This window comes from Vicugna pacos, chromosome 4 (genome assembly GCF_048564905.1).
Source record: "Vicugna pacos chromosome 4, VicPac4, whole genome shotgun sequence".
Taxonomy (NCBI): Eukaryota; Metazoa; Chordata; class Mammalia; order Artiodactyla; family Camelidae; genus Vicugna; species Vicugna pacos.
Window position 1 is genome coordinate 41,994,864 of NC_132990.1, and position 23,035 is coordinate 42,017,898.

A 23,035-nucleotide genomic window follows, 5' to 3' on the forward strand; every position below is an offset into this window, starting at 1 on the left:
CGTACTTTTATAGCTCTGTCAATTTTCAGCTACGTTAGAGCTCTTTTAAACAAGAGAATAATATTCTAAGTTGTTGCCTGGAACTTTCCTTTCAAGGTGCCTGAACACCAAATGAATGAACTCTAAACAATCTGGTGATTTCATTACCAAAGCCTTGGACTGTAAATTATTCTCTCTCTCTCTCTGTGCCATCAATACAATGGTTATTCAAGTTAAATAAATCATACTTGGTTCATATTTAATTTTCAAATTTTATGTGCAGGGCTCTTCATATAATACAGAGCAGTCTGGAATTTCTCATTAAAATGAATATATTTATGTTAGTAATACACATAGCCTCATGAGTATACATATATAGAGAAAATGTCCTATATTCGATAGCTGTTATTAAATCAGATGATATGGACCAATGGTTTTCAAATGTCTTTTTGCTAGGGAATCTTTCATTCAATGGAAATCTTAACTGGAAATCTAATATATAAAACAAATACAAATGTGGTACATTGGTTGAAGAAAAACAGAGTTAAGATTAGGCATAAGATCATCTGAGAAAACTATTCAAACATATGAGAAGATAATATTTTGAAATAAAGTTGTGAAAAAATTTATATTATACTCATCAGTTATAGAAATAACTCATGTCTATTACAGTAGATCATTACTATAATGATGAAATTAAAACTAGATTTTTTCCCATCCAACTAGATAACCATTGCTAAGCATTATGGACTACATTTTTCCGTAATTCTGTGCACATTCCTACACCAAAAGGTATCATATGTCTTTGCCTGTTGCTCTTTGCATCTAACCGTGGATCCTGGGTATCCTTCTGGGGCAACCCATAGGATAGAACCCATTTACTTTAATGTTTCACAATCTTTGGAGGGTGGACAGCCCATAATTTATTCAGCATTCCATTGAGGCTCTTTTAAGATTTTAATCTAGAAAAACAAGAAGTTTTCGTTTTAAAACAAACCACTTAACTTTTAGAGTTTAGCTAGTAACAAAAGAAATAACTGTTAAAAAGAAGAAATTATTCTGACTCCTAGCATTGTACATCCGATGGTGGAAAAGCAACAGTGACTCATTTCGATGTGGTAAGATCGGCCTGAGAGGGCTCTTACAGGTTTAAAACACAGGCTGTGGACTTAGGTTAGGGCTGAGCCTAGGATTTGTAGTTTACTGCTCTCTGACCTCGTATAGATCAAATTACCTCTCTGCTTCCATTTCCTAATCTAAAGTAGGGCAGTAACTGTACTTACTTACAAAAATGTCACGATTGCTAAGAGCATATAATGCAGATAAAGCAGTTGACGTAATACCTGAAACATAAGAGGTGCTCAGGAAATACCATATGTATTCATTTCTTTTTTCTGAGACGAGGTCATGTCCTTCCAGAAAACTTTATTTGTCCATAGTCCCCCATTCTTTTCTCCTATACCATTTCCACACTGCGGAGTTCTAGATGATTCCATTTAGTTACTTGTAGTGGTAGATTGAAAATAATATAATGAAAGTCAGCATAGACTCTCTGAGTTCTGTGATGTCCTTTATTTTGTTCTTTCCATGTCTATACTTACCTTCAATTTTACTTGCCCGTGAAAGCACATCTTCAGTTTCATTCAATTTGTATACCAAATTCATTTCAGTTATCCATGTCTGTGGCTTGAATTTAATTTACATTTTCCTAAGGGTTGTTTCTCTAAATATCTATGAATATGTAATTTAATATTTTTAAAGTAGTACATTAGATAGTCTTTTCCAGGAAAAAGAAATCTTCCATTCTTCCATTATCAGGCATCAAGTGAGACAGTAAATTGTATATTCTTTGAGATCATTTTAATTTGTGTTCTCTACATTACATATTGTCAAATATATGGAAAATATTTGGATAAATACTTTATGCTAAGTTAGGTTATAGAGCCCAATAAAGAAATAAATAAGGGAATTATTAGCTGAATGATTTAAGGAATGAGGGAATAAAATGACCATAAAATAATTCCTTCAAGTAACTAGCTGAAAACCCATGTGGCCACCTGAAGTCACTCTGTTCTGTGGCAATTTTTACTACATCATCTACAAACTACAGGAATTGGAATCTCTTCTTTCTATTAAATTTAGTGAACTCCCACACTATCGATAGAGGAGGAAAGAAGACGTCTGAGTTTTATATGTAATACATAAAAGTTTCGACATTCTAGCAACAAGACAGAAAAGGAACATAGAAACAATCAAGACTGTTTGCGCTTAGGAGAAAGGTTAGGAATGAAATTAAACTGATGACGGGGGGAGAACAGAACGGCTCTAGTTAGAGAGGACAGGGAGTCTGGTTTGAGGAGGTGATGTGTGAATGGAGACATAAATAATAAGAAACCAGCCAGGTGAAGACATGTGGCAGAGTTGTGCAGAAGGAACAGCAAGAGCAAAGCGCTATGAGTGGAGAATGATTAGGGTGTATTTCCAGAACAGGATGCTCACTGGGGTGTTTGTGACATGTGACCAGAGGGCAGGCAGTAGGTTGGAGGCAGAGGTAGGCAGGGGCCAGCTCAGCAGGGCTTCTTAAAGTCTGGAGGGTGTTTGCCTTTTAATCTGTTACAGAAAGCTGTTGGAGGTTTTCAGCAGAGTAGTGGTCTGATCAAATACACAATTTTAAAAGATCTCTGCTGTGTAGAGAATGGACTGCGTGTGGTGGTGAGGGACGGGGAAGGCAAGACTGGAAGATTGAAATGGTCCAGAAAAGAGTTGATAATGAGTTGGATGAGCAATGCCAAGACAACTGGAGAGATTGGTAGCAAGAGAAAGAAGTCTGTGTATCAGGAAAGGTTTTTCACAAAAGAAATAAGTAAATTTTGCTCAGGGAGTCCAAGTATTGATTGTGTCCGTTCCTTCTGCTTGCTAATTAAAAAACACAGCAAATACTGGATTTCAAAATGCTCCCTATTTGTTTGCCATAAGATAAGCATTTAGCCTAGTAAAACGTAGCGGTTTTCAAAGACTTTGACAAAATCAGAATTAATTCAATTTAGAGCCCCTTTAGAATTAATGTGCCAGAATTGCATCAGAGAATCTATGTTAAACAAACCATGCCATGATCGACAGCTTGCACTTTCTCCCAAAGACTGCACTTTATTTGATGCTAAGGAGCTATAAACTTAAATTCAAGAATTAGAGGTATATAATTTGGGCTGCATACAAATAATAAAAGTAATATAGTACATTTAACATTTGCCAGTCACTCTTCTAAGCCCTAAAATAGGTAACTTTTAATCGTCCTAGTAATCTCATAAGGTAGATACTATTTTCCTAATTTTATAGAAAATAGATATTCAGCATAGCTAAAGAAGTCAGAATATGGTCTGCAAAGAAGTCTAATAAACATTTTTACATGTTATCGTTTCTATTTTATTTGGCACATCTGACCACCTTCCTTCATCTGAGAGCACATACTCCAGCTTGTCTCCCGTTACCATGGTGAATTAATTGCTCTTCTAGCTAAGTCCACGTCCTCCATTTCTTCACTGGACCCTGTCCCTTCTCACCTCATCAGTGACGTGGCTCAGTCAATTAGCTTTTCTTTCATCCCTCAAATTTCCCTCTCAGCTATATTATTGCCATCCACTTATGTTCATGCTGCTAATTTTCGTATCTCGAAAAAGAGATAGGAGAATCCATCTCTGGTCTCCTTGTCTCCTTCCAGTTACTGCCTCATTTTCTTTTTTCACTTTAGAACAAAATTTCCTTGAAACTGTGGTCCGTGCTTGCCCTCTACAAGATCTTTTTTCCCCATTATCTTGGGAAGCCACGGCATCAGGACCCTGCCCCATCCTTCCACTGAAGCTGCTTTTGTCAAGGGCACAGTGACACCCTGTTCCTCTCTGAGTTCTCATCTAACTTTTCCAGGCAAAGAGGCTTACCTGGTTTTTTCTCCCCAACAATGTAACACTCATGCACTCTAACCCTTCAGATCCCCTCGTAGGCAATATTTATGTTTCTGTATTATGTTTACTTACCTTGTTGATTGTTTGTCTCCTCCATGAAGGCCCCGAGTGTGACTGTCTTGTTCTCAACTGTATCCCCAGTACCCAAACAGTGTCTTGTACTCAGCAGCTGTTCAGTGAATGAGTGAATAAATGTATGAATGACTTCCATGCCAATTTGCTGCATGTACTGATTTCATCTCCTTAAGGATCACACTTGCATTGTTTTTGGTTAGTATTTTGGAAATGAGCTATTAACATACCAGATAGTCTGGTGATTAATGTGCCCGGACTCTGGATTCAGACTCTCCTGTGGGTTCTAACACTTGACCTTGTTCAAGTTAATTAGCCTTTCTGAGGATAAGTTTGTTCCTCTATAAAATGGAGCTAAATGCTCATAATTACTTTATTGGACTATTGTGAGGATTGTATGATTAATGCCTGTGAAATACTCAGCAGAGTTCCCAGAACATAGAAAGTCTCTAATTATGTTATGAATCTTACTCATTGTCAATCATTATCACCACGAAAAAGGCAAGAGTAATAAAACTGGTTAATCATATAAAATATTATTAAAATTTTTGATTGTTCCAAATCTCTGGGCTTAATTAATTTCATATTGCTGAATGATTCTTAGAGAAGGTACACATATAATCTTGAGATTATTAGTAAAGGATGGCCAAAATAAATGAGAAAAAAGACCTAAGTGGGTATTTTCTAAAGCTTTTCCATAAAACTCTAATTGATAAAATGCTAAAGGAAAGCAGGGTAGGGGGATAAGAGGATTTTTCTGTCAAATATGCTTGAGAAACACCACTTCTTACATGCTTCCTTTAGAAATTTAAAAGCATTTTAAAGGCTCTGAGAAGTCCTGCAGTAAAGAGATATATTTGTTTATTTAATCAATGTTCTAAACTTTAACCGTACAGCTTTTATTTTCATGACTTTTTTTTAATTGCTGTTAAATTTCATTTCATTTTAAATTCTTTAAAACTACTTTGTGAAAATTCAGCTAAACTTATGAGACATTTAGAGTCAGAAGGTTGGAGCTAGAAATTATTTTTGTGGTTGAGTTGTTTTCACCAGCATTCAAGTGTTTACTTACTTGTTGATGTTACTGCCATTCACCCAGTCTCCCTTCCTAAAACTTATGATTTCTTCGTTTCTTCATCGTGGTCATCTAATAAGTCTGTCCTTCGTGTACTACTTCTGAAAGCTGATGGAATCTGCCCTCTTGTCCTTATAATTAGAACCAACTTCTCTTATATAGACTTTGGCAAGAGCATAATTCCAAAACGTCCATCCTCTCAGCTTGAGCTTCAGCTTTCAATTCAGCCTGAATACTGCAGCCAGAGGAGTATTTTTATATGTAAATCTTGTCATTTGTCTTCTCTTTAAAATTCATCACTGCTCCCTGTGACCAACAAGGAACATTATAAGCAATTGTAATTGCTTATAAGCAATTTTGCAGAGGTCTGAGAATCAAAATCTTACCTGTCATCTTGTGAAAGGATAGTTTTTAAAAGTTGCTCTCATTCAAACAGATATGATTTCACTTACATCGGTGATCCTTTGGCTCGGTGGTATGACTGGTGAAGACTTCCGTGGGGGAAATTCTTGGCTTCATCTACCCAGGAAGTTCTAAATAAGAAATGATTTTATACAATGAGTGAGTTTATTGACAGCATTTCATCTATAGGTGACCCAAGATTTGGTGTCAGAAAAAGGAGCTAATTGCCTAAAGTTGTCTTTGATAGACTCTTGATTCATTCACTTATTTCTGATTGCATTCAGGAGACACTCACTGGTGATTACAATATTATAGGCACTTTGCTAGGTGCTGGTGAAAGGTGAATAGCACACAGCACTTGTCTCTGGGGAGCTGACCATATAGTGATAAATGAAGGTTCAAAACAAAGTGCCAGCCAACTCCCAAAGTCCCTCCTACAAATAGATCTGGTCAATAATAAAAGCAGACTGAAAAACACACAGGAACAAAACTTACTGTGTGCAGTCTGGTTGCCTTGCAGTCATCTTTTCTCTGCTATTTGGGTTATTAAACTTTAATACTGCATTTGATATTCATCAGCAAGCATCTAATGCATTGGCAGCATTTCACAATTTCCTGACAAGTGTGTTGAATAATATCCTTTAGAAAACAAGCAAAAAACATGGAACTGAATCTTTTTCTTTTTCCATTATTAGAAAATCCTCTATTAGGGTTACCAGTGCTTCCCTTATTATTGTACTCAAGAACTATTTCTCAAGTATTCACTACGTTCCCAGCACTGGTGTGCCATCTAGCTTAATCTCTTATATCATGTGGGAGAAATCATGTAGCTCATTGTAGATACTGTGTAGTGTCTGTTCTGCCACTGTGTCTACAAGTACACTTGGTACAGTTGCCGTTCCATGGCATTCTTATTTTTTGGCTTTGGGATTATCAATTAAAGCGTTCCAGTGAGTTCATCACAGAGCCAGTGTCAAGGATAGGGAGCAAAAGTGAGTAAAATCAGAATCATTGGTCTCTCATCTCCCTTTTGGAACTGGCCTCCATCCCATCCTCATGCTTCTATTCAGGGATCCAGATGGAAACCAGGACATTTGATGAACATCTATTGGCATGTGCCAGCCTGTCGAGTCTCCTGCGAAGTCTCTGATGAGTACATCTCCTTTCTGTCATCAATTTCCTTTTCAAGTCATCAGATTTTACAACTAATTGGATATTCTGAATATTTGCTGAAAGCCCAGGCTTGCTTTATAATCATACGTTGTCTCATTTACCCCATTTACCCTTGTGTGCACACGCGCGTGCGGACACACACACACACACACACACACACACACTTTTCCACCCTTAAATTAAAAGCATATGTTCACCAGGATGGGGGAAAAGAGGTATAATGAGCTTATATGTAAAAGCAGTAATCATCATCATAATAAAATTAACCAATTCCACTCAGGAAGGATATGTTTGTATCTGATACACACCCAGCTGTAGCAGGCTTGGTACCAGTTTGCATTTTAATAAATGACAGATTGCTGTTAGATCAGTTGGCAAATGTTGTAAAACTTTGAAATAATATATGGGTAGGCAGAGATAGACGAAAGAGCCTATTTCATGAAAATTGACTTTAACTGGGTTTTTTAAAAAAAAAAAATCTTCCCTTAGGATTTAACTACTTCCTGATGGAACTATGTTTTTAGAGCTTTAACAAAGCTAAGAGACAACTTGCCAAATGGACCCAATAGAATATTATCCATTTGGAAACAAAGAAATATATGTCTTCATGAACACATAGGTGGTTTCACATTCTATAATTGAAGATTATCTGATATCCAAGTATCAGATTTAGATGACTGTATTATTGTGAATTGTGATGCATTGGTATGGAAAGGAGCACAAATCTATTCTAGCCGCGTATAAGTGCAAATGGCAAAAATTCGTCATCTTGTCTTTAGTTTAGAGATTCTTTCTTAACCCTGTGAGTAGTTTTTATTAACTTTTGCAAATTCCATTCTAATTCGCTTTCTTCAAGTCATGGATTAGCCAGACGTCAGTAGCAGTCCTCTTTTCTTTTAGTTTGTTTTGTTCTATTTTTAGTGACTACTGGGCCACCTGGGGGGTAAGTGAAGTCTTTATCACAGGAGTCATTCTAGTATTGTCTGGATGTCCCTGTTACAGGGAAGATACAAAATCAAACCAGGATTGGATTAGGTCAAGTTAAGATTCCTACCAATTCTGGGTTTCTGTGATTCCAAACAGAGATTTGAGAAAGCTGATGGGGAGGACTGATACATTAATTTCCTTCAACAAAACATGGCAGGAACTGGAAAAGAAAGGCTACCATGTAATAAACAAGGACGAATTGAACTGAGTTGATAGTATCAGATGATTTAAAAGTATATATGGTGAGGGGGAGTTATAGCTCAGCGGTAGGACCCATGCTCAGCAGGCATGAGGTCCTGGGTTCAATCCCCAGTACTTCCATTTAAATGTGTGTATGTATATGTATATGTATATGTATATGTATATGTATATGTATATGTATATATATATACATATATATATGGCTTTTATAGCAGACTTTTTTCCACTTACCCTGAGCCTACAGTCCTCATCTTTAAGACGAAAACAGTCAAATTTAATATCAGGATTATAAACATTATTGCGATTCTTACCTCTGATAGCCACTTGAGGTAGGCATATGGATGGTTTTCACAGGACTTCACCCAGTTTATAGATTTGGGAACTAAGCCTTGGAAAAGTGGGCACCTGGTCGTTGAGAAGCATAGCTGTGGTTCAGACTCAGGGCTGACTTCCAAGCCTCTGCTCTTGGCCACCATGCTCTCTGTGAGGTGTGCTCTCATGAAGTGTGTCATACGGGCCTGTCTCTGCTCACGCAGCTCTCAGTCAACAGTAGCTTTAATTCTGATCGGCAGCATGAACACAGCCACAGGGACCTGTCTCTCCTCTGAACTCCTGGGGAATTTTGGCAACTGATTTGGCATGTTCTGAACTTCACTCTCTTGTCTCTTTCTTTTCACCTCTGAATGCAGCCTGTGGTGATATAGAGAGTGTTGGCCTTAAAGTCACAAAGACCAGAGTTGGAATCTCAGTCTGGTTTCTCTCTAGTGTTGCAACCTGGAACAAGTTACAGAATTACCAGAGCTTCTGTTTCCCTGAGACCGGGTTGTGATCATACTTATTATGGCACTGTCATGCAAACGGACTGCGATCTCACACGCACAGAGCTCAGACCAACTGCTGGTCTCCCCGTCGGAGGGAGGCCAATGTGTGGTGTGCATCTTTCAGGCCCCCGAGTACCCACTGAAGAGTCTTGTAAATAATGTCAGCACAATATCAACTGTAATTTTCTCAGAAGTGGGATTTGCTTTCATTTAAGTCAGGGTTGCGTTTGTGGGAAGAAAATGTAAAGGGCTGATTTTCTCCCTTTGAGAGATGATATGAGCTACTTCACGGAAGATTAAAGTTAGTGCTTCATGGAGTAGAAGTTTGTGACATTCCAGCCGCGTGGTGGGCTTCAGAGAGGGGCAGCTTGCTCACCCCTTCAGAGCTGAGCAGGAGCTGGAACCAGCCCACAGTGAGGCATTCTCTAACCTAAAGCTAACTTAGGGAAGAGTATCAACTTTTCACTATTGCTGGAGTAGCCCTCTGTGCTTCTTTCCAAATGTCTTTCCAAACATTTACAATAAATTCCTTTTATACCCCTGTTGATAATAAATGTTTTCATTCTCTGTGAAAGGAATTTTTCAAATTCTACTCCTTCGATGTAATTTGAAGGTAATGGTATCTTTCTGGGCAGTTTGAAAAGAGGGAATTTGTGTTAATATGGAAAATGTCCTCAGTTTAATAAATCTGGCTCTCCTGAAAATCTGAGCATGACACTGCATTTGCTCTGGGATGATCCAAGATGGAGAAACCTTTGTCAGGTGTGTCTCTTTTTCCCTTGAAATGGGAATGCTGGGATGGTGGGTATACCCAGAATAGCTGCGTTGGTGCTTTTAATTCCTGTGATTATATCAGAGGGCTGATGAGACCAGATGTACTTTTTCAGCTATTTGGAATGAAGAACTGATAAACCAATCTGCATGCTCCCTGGCCCGTCCAGTATTAGCAGTCCCCACGCCATGGGAAGACCACTGGGACAGGGCTCAGAGCTTGCAGGACAGTGGGAGTGACCAGAAACAAATAATAACCTGAGTCCTGCTGAAGCTTCATTAAGTCAGATGAGAAAGCCAAGGGCTGAGAGAGGGGGGAAAAAAAAAAAGAGATCCACTGATCAATATGAGTTGACTACGGATAAAACACAAGAAGGCAGACAATTATTTGAGGATTGTTGATTTGGTAAATGAGGTAAGGGAGGAGGAGAAGGGTTTTGGTTTCTGGTTTGTTTGTTTTTTCCCTCTTTAAGCAGTGTTTCCCTGAGCCATGTTGTTAAGCATCCTTAGGAACACCCCGTGTCGGTACTGGTCAGCGGGGACCAGCATTGGTTGAGGAGAGCCTGGATCACCTGGTCCTAGGCCTGCTACTGATCGGCTCTGCTAACTTCATTCCCTCAGTTTCCTTCTGTAGAAATAGAAAATTTCATTCCATGACCTTTTCCGGGCCGGCTTGAAATAATGATCCGTAGCACATTATTCGACTCCACATTTTAAGGGTGCGAGTTCCTAAATATACTGAGTTATCTACAGGTCAACAGGAACAAAACTCGTTGCTTGGAAACAGATGTATTTCCATCAGTAAATACACTTTTTAATCTTCTGCTAGATCGTCTACTACCCTTTCTCCATGGAAGACTAATTTTCTTTTGCTTATACTTTCAATAAACAAAGAAGAGACATCTACCCTGTCGTAATACTGCTGTCAGGAGCCAAGGGTCATGGCATCGTGGAGCTGGTGATAAAGTGTAAGAAACCGTGTTATGTGTCCAGGCCCTGTGTCAGCCCTTCTGAAGGAGCTGATGTGCTGCTGAATTTATATTCTGGCAGATAGGGTGGATAAATGACTCAGTTTTGGTTTGTTTTTCTTCTTTCTATTCACGCAATAAATATAAAGGTAAGGTTTTATCAGGAACCCGAGTCTAGGGGAGTTCTGTATTTGCAGCATTGATTAATAATTCTTTACACTAGTCTTTGGCCTTATTACTCCAAGTGTCCTTCTAGAAAACTGAGCTACAGTCACCTTTGGATCTCCTGAATTCAGTGCATCATGCCACCTCTTCATGTGCTAGAACATGAAGAATGTCATGGAAAGACCCTAACTGTAGGTTATATGTATCATTTTAAAATGTGGCATTTTGCCAAACATGCTTGCAACTTGTCACCAGCAGCTGATCCCACAATCATAATCGGGTTCTCTGTTCCTTTAAAAGGGTAGCCAACTGCATGTGGTATGCTCAGGAAGCATATAAAATGGATTTTGATTTGTGTATGGTGAAATTAATATGGTTGCTAATAACTGCATCCAGTATTCTCAGTGTGTTGTTAAAAAGTCCACAGAACATAAAAAATTGCTTAATACACATGGCTTAGTGACATATTCTCTACATAGCAAATCAGAATACAGAAAACCTGATGGGGGGCAGACAAGATGGGTGAGGTTGAGATGGAGAGGAAAAGGAGGGAGTCAAGTCATACCACATGAGAAAAGGCAGGAGGACAGAAATGAGGAGAGATTGGTTACATTCACAAATGCCTTCTCTGCCTCCTTTTAGGACTTAAAAAATAATTGTGTTTGTGTTTTCAATCTTTTCCTCTCCTCCAGCATCCTTGGATAAGCTAAGTAGCACAGAATGAGATTGATAAAGACATGCCCGCAGTGTTTTCCATAAGGCAGTCTGGGCGTTTAGACAGTCCTTCCTCCAGTCTGATCTCCTGCTCCATGGGCAGTTCTGGACACACTCCACAGGACGGAAAGATTGAGAACAACGGCAGGGGCAGGCAGTGGGGCCATGGAGGGCTGAACACCCACAGGCGTTAGCAGAGGATGCGCTGTTGTTCGTTGGCTACCTGTTGAAATCATCCTTGGGAAGCTGTTGCTTTCCATTTTTAAGCATTTTCAGTCTTAGAATTTTTGCCTGGAAATCGTGGATAATAACCTGAGTCTGGCTGAGGCTGCTCTCAAAATCACCAAAGAAACCACAATTATCACCATCTCCACACCAGAGACTAACACAACACTGTAATGTGAAGTATTGTAACAACATACTTCACTTTAAAAAAAAAAACCCACAATTAATTACAGTTTGTTTTTAAAATACTCAGAGTAGTTTCTCTTTTACCTTAGTAATTCTTGAGAGCACAGTAACCAGATATTCTGAAGTGGAACCAAATGAAACCTGAATCAGATGAAACCTGTGTACTCCGGGTATTGGATGCTCCAACTTGTGGAGTGGATCATAAAAATCAGAGGCATGCTGTATCCTCCAGGTGAGGGGACTGTGGCCAGCACTGTTCGCACTTCGGCGTAGGACTGTTCCTGACAAAAGCAGCACTTAATCTCTGGATTCCCGACCCTCCGAGGCCATATATCCTGTTACTCCTTTCAAAACATCCCATGTCTGTCTGTCTCATTGGATTCCCTTGGGTTTTGGTGAGGAGTGACCCACTTTATTCCCTGGGTCCAGTTCCATCTCGTATAATTGATTTCCCTACCTGCATCCCCATCTTGCCAAATGCACTGATTGAAGAAACAAGTCTCAGGCTCCAGTCTTTCCCAAAGACATCTGATTACATCTGTGCCATGACTGCATTCTGTTGATACCTTCCCAGAGAAGACTTTCTTTCTTTTTTGAAATTCAAGTATAGTTGATTTATAATGTTGTCTTAGTTTCTGGTGTACAGCATAGTGATTCAGTTACACATTCATGTATAGATCCCTTTTCATATTCTTTTTCATTATAGGTTATTATAAGCTATTAAGTATAGTTCCCTGTGCTATACCCTAGGACCTTAATGTTTATTCTGTATATAGTATTTTGTATCTGCTAATCCCAAAGTCCTAATTTAGCCCCCACCTATCTGCTTTGGTAACCATAAGTTTGTTTTCTGTCTGTGAGTCTATTTCGTAAATAAGTTCATTGGTCTCATTTTTTCAGATTCCACATATAAGTGATATCATATGATGTTTGACTTTCTCTGTCTGACTTACTTAGTGTTATACTCTCTGGGTCCATCCATGTTGCTGCAAATGGCATTATTTCATTCCTTTTTATGGCTGAGTAGCCAAAAGAAGACTTTCTGCCACCAGTGTCGTCTCCCAGGCATTGGAAGCTGTGTGACCATCTGCTCCTGATTTGTTTTCAATGGTGGGTTATATTTCTTTTTAGATTACTTTTCAGGTCACCTTTAAGGAGCCTTCATTTTCGTGTGAATCATCTGTCCTGTTGATGATAATGATTCAAAGAGTTATTAAGTATTGCTTTAAAAAGCAATCGATATTTTAAAATTCTGGAGCACACGTCTTGTGTGAACACTACAAAAACCTTTCTAAAAGCTTGTTCCTTCTGCTCTGCCTTTACATTGTGATTCGAGACCAGACCTATTTCTTTCAATGAACCCTGCTCAGTTAAAGAACAGGATTTATTCTGGAAATACTAGTCAGAGGGTTTTTGAGCTTTAAAAAGACGAGTAGTTCTCTCTTCATATCTCAGCTACCGAACAGTTGTGGGTTCCTTGTCTTTCTCCATCCTCTTCCAGCCAAAAGCCCCTTTATCAGTGAACCATGTGTGAAGGAGCTCCCGTAGAGGGCGTGCTCTCCTCTCACTGAGTTGACGGATATCAGAAAACAATGGGGAGCCGAACAGGAAGGGGCTGAGATAAAGGGGGTATTCAGGCTGTACTTGGAAGACGTCACACTTAAATGAGAGTCCCTCGTCCTGCGGTTGTTTTGTGGTGTCCTTCGTGTCGACACATACAGATACGTAGGTGCTGGTCGAGCCTGTTGGTTTCCCTCTCCCGTCTCCGCCCCGCTCTCGTTCCCTGACAGTGTGCCCATTACTTCGTATTACTCTGTTCCTTATCTGTAAAAATGCATTTCTATCTCGCTGGTATTGCTTTAAATTAACTGGTATATGTGGACACACCTAGCACAGCATCCAGCCACTTCTCTTGTAGGAAGTCCCTGGTCACTTAGTCATGCTCCTGTAAGAATATGGTTGACCGTTGAACAGCACGGGTGTGAACTGGGCAGGTCCACTTATACGTGGACATTTTTGTCAATAATAAATCCTAAAGCCTACACAGTCTGGTTGAATCCAAAGACGCAGAACCACAAATACAGAAGAACAGTGTATAAGGAGGGCGGACTCTAAGTTATACGTGGATGGCCTACTGTGGGGACGGTCAGTGCCCCAACCCCCACCATTGTTCAGAAGTCACCTGTACCTTCTGAGCAGTACAGGTGAAGAAAGTAGTATTAAAATACCAAATAAAATCTAACCACAGCAGCTGAAAAATTATCACACCATTTTAAAGAAAGAAATTGAGTTCCACTAAACTCTGTGGTTCTCAAAACCTGGCCTGCAGTATACGGTTTAATTGACAATCTAGCGTGAAGTAGTCTCTTCTGACCTCCTGAACCACAAGAAAATCCCTTTTTTTCCTAGACTTTAATAATAATGCTTACGGTGTATTACAAATTGATTTTTGTAGGGTATACGTGAGAAGAAACACATGCACAATTAGATACACAATGAAAAGAGAATATTTAGAGTTTGGTCGCATGGGTCGTGTGTGGACTTCACAGTATATCTCACAATAAATAATTTACTAACTTTCAACTTAGCACTCAGTTAAATCAGCAGGGTTTTTTTTCCTTTTCTCATTCAAAGTTATATTTAAATAACCAGTTGTAATCGTAATACTTTACCAAAGTAGACAATGTCGTTATTTCCTACACCTTGGGAAAATACATGTCTCAAGATTGTTTCCTCTTTATAATGCTCTGCCCACCTTCCCTTCTCCCTACATCCCTCACTAAGATTTAATTCTTAAATTACTCTGAATTTCAGAGACATGTCCAGTTTTTTTTTTAACCACATATGTTGTGGTTTTCTGAATATTGCACACTAATGAGAATTCCCTGTGCGTCTGTAGTAAATAAACCTTTGGATTGCTAATTGTTTCAGATTAACCCCCTAGATCTTTAGCAGCTGTCTTGATAGCATTTTCAGCCCACAAATTCAGTCTGTTTATTTCTGAGACTTTAATTATAAACCACACACACAGGCACAAAGGTCAGATTGCCCTGGAGACAGAGTGGTGGCAGCGTCTGTATGTGCTGTAGCCTCCATGGGGTGGTGGGGGTGGGCAGGGGGACACAGCTCATCCTCTGCCTCCTCCTCCCACCGTGTGTTAGTCAACTCAGGACGCTGTAAGAGGACATCACAGACTGGGGGGCTTAAACAATAGAAAAGGCTTTCCCCCCAGTCTGGAAGTGCATGATCAAGGTGCCAGCAGAGCTGGGTTCTGGTGCTGGTGCCTCCCTCCTAGGCTTGCCAACAGCTGCCTTCTTGCTGTGTTGTCACAAGGCCTTTCCTCTGTGCACGCACTCCTGTTGTCTCTTCCTCTTCTGATAAGGGCGCCAGTCATGTCTGATTAGGGCCCCACCCTTATGACCTTATTTCACCTTAATTACCTCCTTAAAGGCCCTATCTTCAAATATATTCACCTTAGGGGTTCAGGCATCAACATATGAATTTTGAGGGGAGACAAAATTCAGGCCACGGCACATTATAAGGATGAAGCTAGATGTATTCCATTCAGCTGTCCAGTTCCCCCTCCCCTTCTGTCCACAGGCTTTGTACTCTGGGATCTTAATCTCTGTGGGCTCCAGGGCCTCTGGCCTCTGGTGGGGACAGCCAGTGGGATACATAGACAAAAGTGGGAGAGAGTGAGGAAGAGCCTGGGGTGTCTCGCTCAGCATGTATTCCCCGGCTCCTTCCCTGCTGGGCCATCTTGGGTTGGTGTGGACCATCTTCACCTCCCGTGAGCCCCTCTGTCTCCAGTCCCAGGGACTCCTCTCTCCCTGGCTCTCTTCAGGCCTGGGGGTGGGGGCAGTTCTTAACCCCAGACTGTCCTTTGGAGTTTGCCTTCACCCTGCTCAGTTGTAAAATAAGTCCCTCAAATTACCTGTTTGATAGAAGGACGTCACCTCTGTCAAGAAGGGACATTTCCAGGGCAGCGGCACCCACTGTCCTGTCAACCAACTGTTTTTCCAACCAAATGGGTCTCCAAAAGACCCCCTAGCAGTGTCATTGTTCCTCCACGGTGGTGTCATGTGTGGACACTCCAGAATAGAACGACCTGTGGTCATGCTTCTGAGGAAACGCTTGTCAGGTGGGAATTTCTAGAGGGAACTTTGCATCAGAACCTATGTCCTTCCCCGAGGATACTCAGGACCATGCATACATCTTTTCTTCATTATTCTAATTCTGCCTCCAAGTCTGGAGAGAGCTTGGAGGCTGGTGTGCTCTTAGATCCTAATGCCAGGCTTCACTGGGAGTTTGGCTCAAAACAGGACAGCAACCACCTGCCCTCTTTTTGCCCAAAACAAGACTGTTGTTATGGCAGAGGGCTATGGCTTTAGCTCGAGTTGGGTTTAAGCTTTGGCTGTGGTGTTAACGAGCATTTCTGAACCCGTTTACTCATCTGTAATATAATGGTATAAACTTGAATTGTGCAGAATGTTTGTACAGTGCTTGGCGCATGTAGTAAGCTTCTTTAAATGTTAGCCTCTGTGGTTTTTAAGTGCACAATGAACCTTCTATAAAGGAGCCTTCTCTCTGTAAAAGTTGTAAAACTCCTCTTGATCATAAAAATTATCTCTTAAGAATTGGCCCTGTGTTTTCCTTCCTAATAGAGAAATAAATGTGTTTGTTTCTGTTTATAAAAATCATACATATTCATGAAAGGGTGGTATAAAAAGAAAATAAAATCCATTCCTAATCTTACCAAACAGGACAAATTCTGTTATATTGTCACTTTATGGTAGCTTTAAGCATATAAGTGCACTGCACATTAACTTCATCGCATGCACACACACACACACTTATTTCTAAACTGAGACCATGCTTTATCATTTTGTATCCTGCACTTGTAATTACATTGTGAACATAAAAGTACCTTCTGAATATTGTCTTATTGAATATTCTTTAAAATCAAATACATTTTTAAAGATCTTCTCATGGAAGTTTATATAAGTGGTCATACTTTTACATAGATAAATAAATGTGATTGTGTCATGTGGGCTTTTTATCCTTTGGTGGTTCTTGACCTACTACCTGTTATGGTGCTGTTTAACCCAGGTAGGTTTCTGCATTATCTCGTGTGTTTGTTAACCTGTCAGGTAAAGCTCTGATGTGACCGTGTTTTTCCCAGTGACACAACCCCTCCATGTGTGATAGGAAGGGCACACATTGGTGATGAAATGGAACCTTCATCCCTCTTCACTGGCTGCGATGTTCTGTCTTTGAGGTACAGACATGCATCAGTCACCAGAGTTTCTCTCTCTGGCCCTCCACACCATAGTGAAGAGTAATTCCCTCGAGAGAATTAGAAGCATTGAATAAAAGCCTTAGTTTATGACGGTTTGGTGATTTTTGCATCTTTCTCTATGTCTCATGAATATTTGGATGGGAGACTGAAGGATGGTAAACCAGGTCCAGCTGTCTAGTGGCAGTATCATCCAGAAGTTTCTCCCTCTCTCTCTTCATGAATTTTTCCCATTCCTATGTAATCATATTGCATTTTTCCACATAGAAAGACAAAAAGAAATCTATGCTCAGGTCAAGTGAAATCCTGTCATAAATATTCTGTCCCTTGAGGATTCAAGGTCAGGGAGAGTTTATCAAAGATATTCCAGATTTTTTGTCGTCTCTCTTTCCTTGGCTCTTTTTCCAGAAATTCTGGGACAGCATCCCAAATACTTTTTTCTCCACCTGAGACCAGAAAAGTTAGGGTCTGGAAGGAAGAAAAGAAGTTCAGCCATCACTTGCTTTGTGACTTTGGTTCTTACTTCCTAATTACAAAATGATAGATCTGGCCGAGGTGTCCTCCAGTGTGCCTTCTAGTTTTAAAATGGTAAAATTTCTGAGGGATTCAGTTATAAGTATTCCGAGAGATACTCTTCACTTTGGCTTATTTCTCTCTTTTCTCCTGAAGATCTCATCTTAGAGTGCAAAATAGTCAATATGCTTTAGTACATCTATGTTCTACTTTGCTTCTTCCTCTTAATTATTTTATGACCTTAGGAAAGTCTTTGAGTTCATGCCAAGATTTGATGTAAAGTATGTAAGAAAAAGTTCACAGATCTGGTTGAAGAAGATATCCATGGTCAAATATGTTTGTAAATCACTTCACATCGTGCCCTCTCCTGCCCCCTCTTAGAATTTTACAATGAACAGTCACATACTAAAGACTCTTAGTTCTGCCATAGGTTAACTTGTTTAATTTTGCTTAACTCTGAGTTTTCCCAAACATATTTGATCCTGAAGTCCATTTACTTCTGATAGCACCCGTTAACATCCCTCTTAATTAACATCCATGCCCTACATAGTGGAGGCACAGCGCTGGGAGGAAGGGCATGGTCCCAAATTCTGTCCCTTACTGATGACGTGATCTCATGATAAATATATAACCCCTATACACCTCACGTTGCTCACAGATCAAATGAGTGTGCACAATAGCACCCAGCTTATGTGGATGCAGATTTATAGGAATATCATGCAACTATGGTCATTGTGACTAATGCTCCAACTCTGGGCTCTGGCTGTCTTGGGTTCAAATTTTGTCCTTCCATTTACTAGCTTATGATCTCAGGAACATTACTTCTGTGCCTCAATTTTTCATCTGTACAATGGGGACAAAAATTGTACCATCCTCACAGGGTTGTTGGAAAAATTCAGTCTGATTCATGTAAAACATTTGGAATTGTGCTTGGTCCATGATAGGGATCGAATAAATGTTAGCCCTTATTAATCATTGTCATTGGTGACATTGATATTTCTATGACTATATCATGTAAAAGGGATTTTAGGTCCTTTTCCTTATTGGAATATAATTGACATAAAGCACTGTGTTAGTTTCAAGTGTACAGCACTGATGATTCAATATTTGTGTATGGGAAATGATCACCATGGTGAGTCCAGTTAACATCCATCTCCACATGTAGTTACAGATATTTTTTCTTGTGATGAGAACTTTTAAGATCTACTCTCTTGGCAGCTTTCAAACATACAATACAATACTATTAACCGTAGTCACCATGCTGTACCTTACATCTGGATTATTTTAGCTTCTAAAAGCAACTCCTCCTACCCCAGGAAACAGATTAAATCCAGGATATTACTGCTATAGCATCATGCTCCTGTGAAGACTTGATTCTGCCATGTTGATATTGATCTTGTCTTTATCTCGGGTCTGGACTCCACGTCTTCCTTCATTTAACTTTTTCTGTTTGTGCGCAGGGGCGGAGGGGCCTCGGCTCTGTCTTTGTCTGGGCATCAGGAAATGGCGGAAGGAGCAAAGACCACTGCTCTTGCGACGGCTACACCAACAGCATCTACACCATCTCCATCAGCAGCACAGCCGAAAGCGGAAAGAAGCCTTGGTACCTGGAGGAGTGTTCGTCCACGCTGGCCACAACCTACAGCAGCGGAGAGTCCTATGATAAGAAAATAGTATGTGCCCCTTTCATGTCTGTCCCAATTGGTTTACTTATCTTTCATTTTGAAACGCAATTTGAGAACCGTGCATTTCTATGCGCAAGTTACATGTGGAAAGAGAAAGTCAGATTGACTGATTACTCAACACAGGTATTGCATAGTTACCATTCTGTTGCCAATTCATTGAAAAAGGCTGTCTGGGGGCCATTGCATTCCAGCACTGAATGTGGCCTTAGACTTGGCTAAGCTTCAGCTTTACTGAAGACAGATGAATGGTCCACATTCACCTTGTGAGTTAGTGGCAGAGAAGAGACTAGGTGGGAATCTGAGCCCAGTTCCCTTATCACTCTGTCCTTGGACTGCCTTTGAACTCAGCTTCAGTACTTTGGTTCTGAAGTAGGTACAACTAATTCAGCGTGAACTAAACCTCCATGAGAGGTCTCCTGTAGTGCCACAGCACAAAGTTTGCAGGAACAAGCAGCACAGTAGTCCTGCATGATATACTTACCTACTCGCCCTGCTCTCTGTGCAGGCAGTGAAAGGGTTAAAAGTTCAGGTTGCAGGACCAGCCTGGATGGGTTTTGTTCAGTCTTGAACTATTTAGCAGCTGGGTAACTTTGGACACGTTACTTAATTTTTCTGTCTCAACATCCTTACCCGTAAAATGGGGACATTTAATAATACATATTTCATGGAATTATTACAACGAGGAAGTAAATAAAAGGCTCTTTGCACACTACCTGACCCACTGGTGCTCAAGAAGGGTCTGAGTTTTGGGATGCTCCACGCTGTGTGGCTGTCTTGAGATTTCGAACACCTTTGCACTTTGCTCTTTTCCTGATCATGGCTTTGTAAAACGTCTTGGGGTTTGTCTTTCTGAAGTGGAGCTAAACTGCTGTTCTTAAGACTTTTTAGCCTTTAGCCAAGACCTTACTTTCAGATCCTATAGACTGAAACAACCTTCTGGTACCATTGTTCCCTAAGTCAGTGTATCTTTCTGCATCGTGCTAGCTTAGGCTGGTCATTTTTCCAGCTGTTATTAACAGAAATGCTTGTCGTACCTTCGTTTTTCCGATCTATAGACTATCATGAACTGTTCCACCCGCCCCGTGAAGAAAGGCACTTTGATGAGTATGTTAAGAGTCGATGTAGAGTCGAGTCAGTGTCAGTATCAGCCTTTTGTGGTCCAGCTGCACCTTTTCCTTCTAGATGTCAGAATGACAAATAATCCTGCTCTGCACTTGAGACCTTTTCTTCACCAGGCTTTGAACCAGATGCCTGTGGTCCCTTGCAGATGCCCGCATCCTGCTAGTGGCATCCATGATTGAGTGTTACAATGTCTCTCTTTGTTCAGGGGCTCCCCTCCCTGGACCATTCATTTCCTTTTGTCATTTGCAGCTTCTCCAGAAGAGCACGGTTGTTATTCTTCATTCATAGAGCACCTTTGTGAGTTGAACTGAGGCAGACACTGAGGATCCAGGAGAGGAAAAATCTCACTGCTTCTGGGAAAGCACTTTTGTTAAATAAATTTTACTTGTCCTCCACCGAATGCCTTTTCGTGGCATGCAAGCAGGAAAACCTTGCCCTGAGTTTCAGAATGCAGCCACGTCTCCATCCCTTGGTTTCCTGCCACCACTGTCAGTACCATTGGCAACCTTTGTATTCCACTCATGCTTAATAGACTCAGATCAGTGATAGCCTTGGATCTTATTACAGCAAGTGAGGCATCCAGGATACCAAGATTACTATGATAAGAAGCTCCTCTCTAAGCATACCTATTGCCCTAATCAACTGATTTTTATTTAGTTGATGATTGGTTATTATGAAATAATATGTTTTTATTAACAACACTTATTATACATCTTATTCCATGCCAGACACATAGTGCATTTATAGTTGTATTAATTTGTCATAAATATAACATTGTTTGCCCTTCTAACGTGTGCCTGGCAGTGTGCTAGGCACATCAAATGCATCATCTCTTTGTATCCTCAAAACCCTATGCAGAAGGATCAGATGCTGTCCCCATGTTACGGGTGAGAAAACCAAGACTTGAAACTTTAAGAGAAACACAGCTCTTAAGCAGCAGAGCCTGGATTCTACCCAAAGTCAGGATGAACTCCCAACCCACCTTGTAACCAGTGTGCTGTTGTGCCCTGGGTACTTTCCAAGGATGTCCAGCTTGGGGCTTTATGAAAAGATGCTGCTTTTCTTGACTGGGTTCTTTTCACAGTGATTTAAAAAAGAAAAAAAAAGTACATGGACTACATTAGCATCCATTGTTTATCACTGCATGGCTCACTCATTTTGAATTTCGTGCCTTTTCCTAACCCCCTCAGACAAGCAGTCCTCTTGCAAAAAAACCTGAGCTCTTCAGCATCTGAGTTGCTAGTTCCCAGGCACAGCGTCGAGCTCTCCGAGGCTACTATGCCTTTTGGGTGATTTCAGACCCGGCCCTGAGAAGTGTCCCCTGGCAGGAACGCTTTCCCCGGAAACCACTTCTTTTATGTCTCTTCTCCAGCCTCACCGCAGGGAGGCTGGTCTTCCTCACCGTCCCCTTCCCCGTGCTCGATTCTTTTTCTTCTGTTCCATTTTCTTTCTAGTGCCCTTAAAGCTACTTAACACGATATTCTACATTTTCTTATGGACTGTCTGTTTTCCCTGCTAGAATGGAAACCACCTGATGTCGAAGACTTCGTCTTATTCCTTCCCAGAGCTTGAACTTAATAAATATTCAGGCATAAATGACTGTCAGACATTGGGGATGACGGAAGCTTCACAAGGTGCTTGTGCATGGTCTGTACATACAGAGACTGATGAAGCTTCCATCTTCCACACGTATAATTTATATGTAGTTTATGTGTAGTCACAAGAGGCAGATGAGTGCTCTCTCCTTCAGAGAAACTCCTCCTGGTGGGTTGGTGAAAGGCAGAGGGCATTTGACCATGTATTTCCCATAGGAAATTGCCCACGGGAATCCTGCTACATGATGAAGTTCTGTATACAACCATTCTTAGTGTCGAGGAGGCGTGAAGATCCTGTCTTTACATCAGTTTCTCCCAAGTCTGTTTTAGAGATAAAGCTCCCCCAGGCTTCCCCATCGTTAAATGATCTCTTTCTTTTGGGACTAGTTCAGCCTTTGCCTTTTTTTTCCCTGTAGTCATTTGTCTCGCTGATTGGAATGTGGGTCCATCGTATTCCCTCTTGGAGGGGTTTTGTGAGCCAAGTTTTAGAGAATATATGTTCAGCTCAGTGCTCTTCTGATGTTTATTTGCGTTCAAAACAGACTGGCTGCCCGGGCTATCTCAGGGCTGGCCTGATAGCCCAGCTCCATGTGGAGGAATCATCTTACGGCGTTTCATGTGCCCAAGCAGCCACGCATTTCCTGGTGTGGGAAGTCCCTGCTCCTGCTGCCGATTCGTTATTCAGACGCAGTCATTACCATCATCTCTGTTTCTCCTTTTGATTGGGGAAATGTCATGATTTTTCATGAGTGGAAGACTAGCAAATCCAGATGCGTTTCATTTGTGTGGAAGTTTGATATATCTCCTCTTGAGAATGTTAAAAAGAAGGAAGGAAAGTTTATTCCTGAAGGGTTCTGATTTTGATTGTGGGCCTGCAGGGGAATGGTGATACCCCCTTGCTGACTGGGGCTGGATCCCAAGGCTCATTCCGCCATGATTGCTGGGGTTGGTCTGGAACCTTTGCTCCACAGATGACTACACTCTGTAGCTCAGCTTTTTCTTTGGCTACCCTTTCAGGATTTACTACTTCACCACTTACCATCTCTTTACGAGCTGCGTGTCCTTCAGCTCATGAGTCTCTCTGAGCCTCCGTTTCCTTAGTTAATAAATAGTGTGTCTTCCTTGC

The 23,035-nt window shown here is 40.7% G+C and overlaps 1 protein-coding gene across 2 annotated transcripts in view; it reads left to right on the plus strand.

Annotated features, from left to right (window-relative positions):
- The window catches only part of PCSK5 (proprotein convertase subtilisin/kexin type 5), a 413,215-nt gene that overhangs the window by 162,988 nt on the left and 227,192 nt on the right, over positions 1-23,035 (plus strand). For both annotated transcript variants that reach the window (XM_072959607.1, XM_031677228.2), the window contains exon 8: positions 18,968-19,180. In XM_072959607.1, the coding sequence (XP_072815708.1) occupies positions 18,968-19,180 (213 nt within the window). The remainder of the gene's footprint in view (positions 1-18,967; positions 19,181-23,035) is intronic.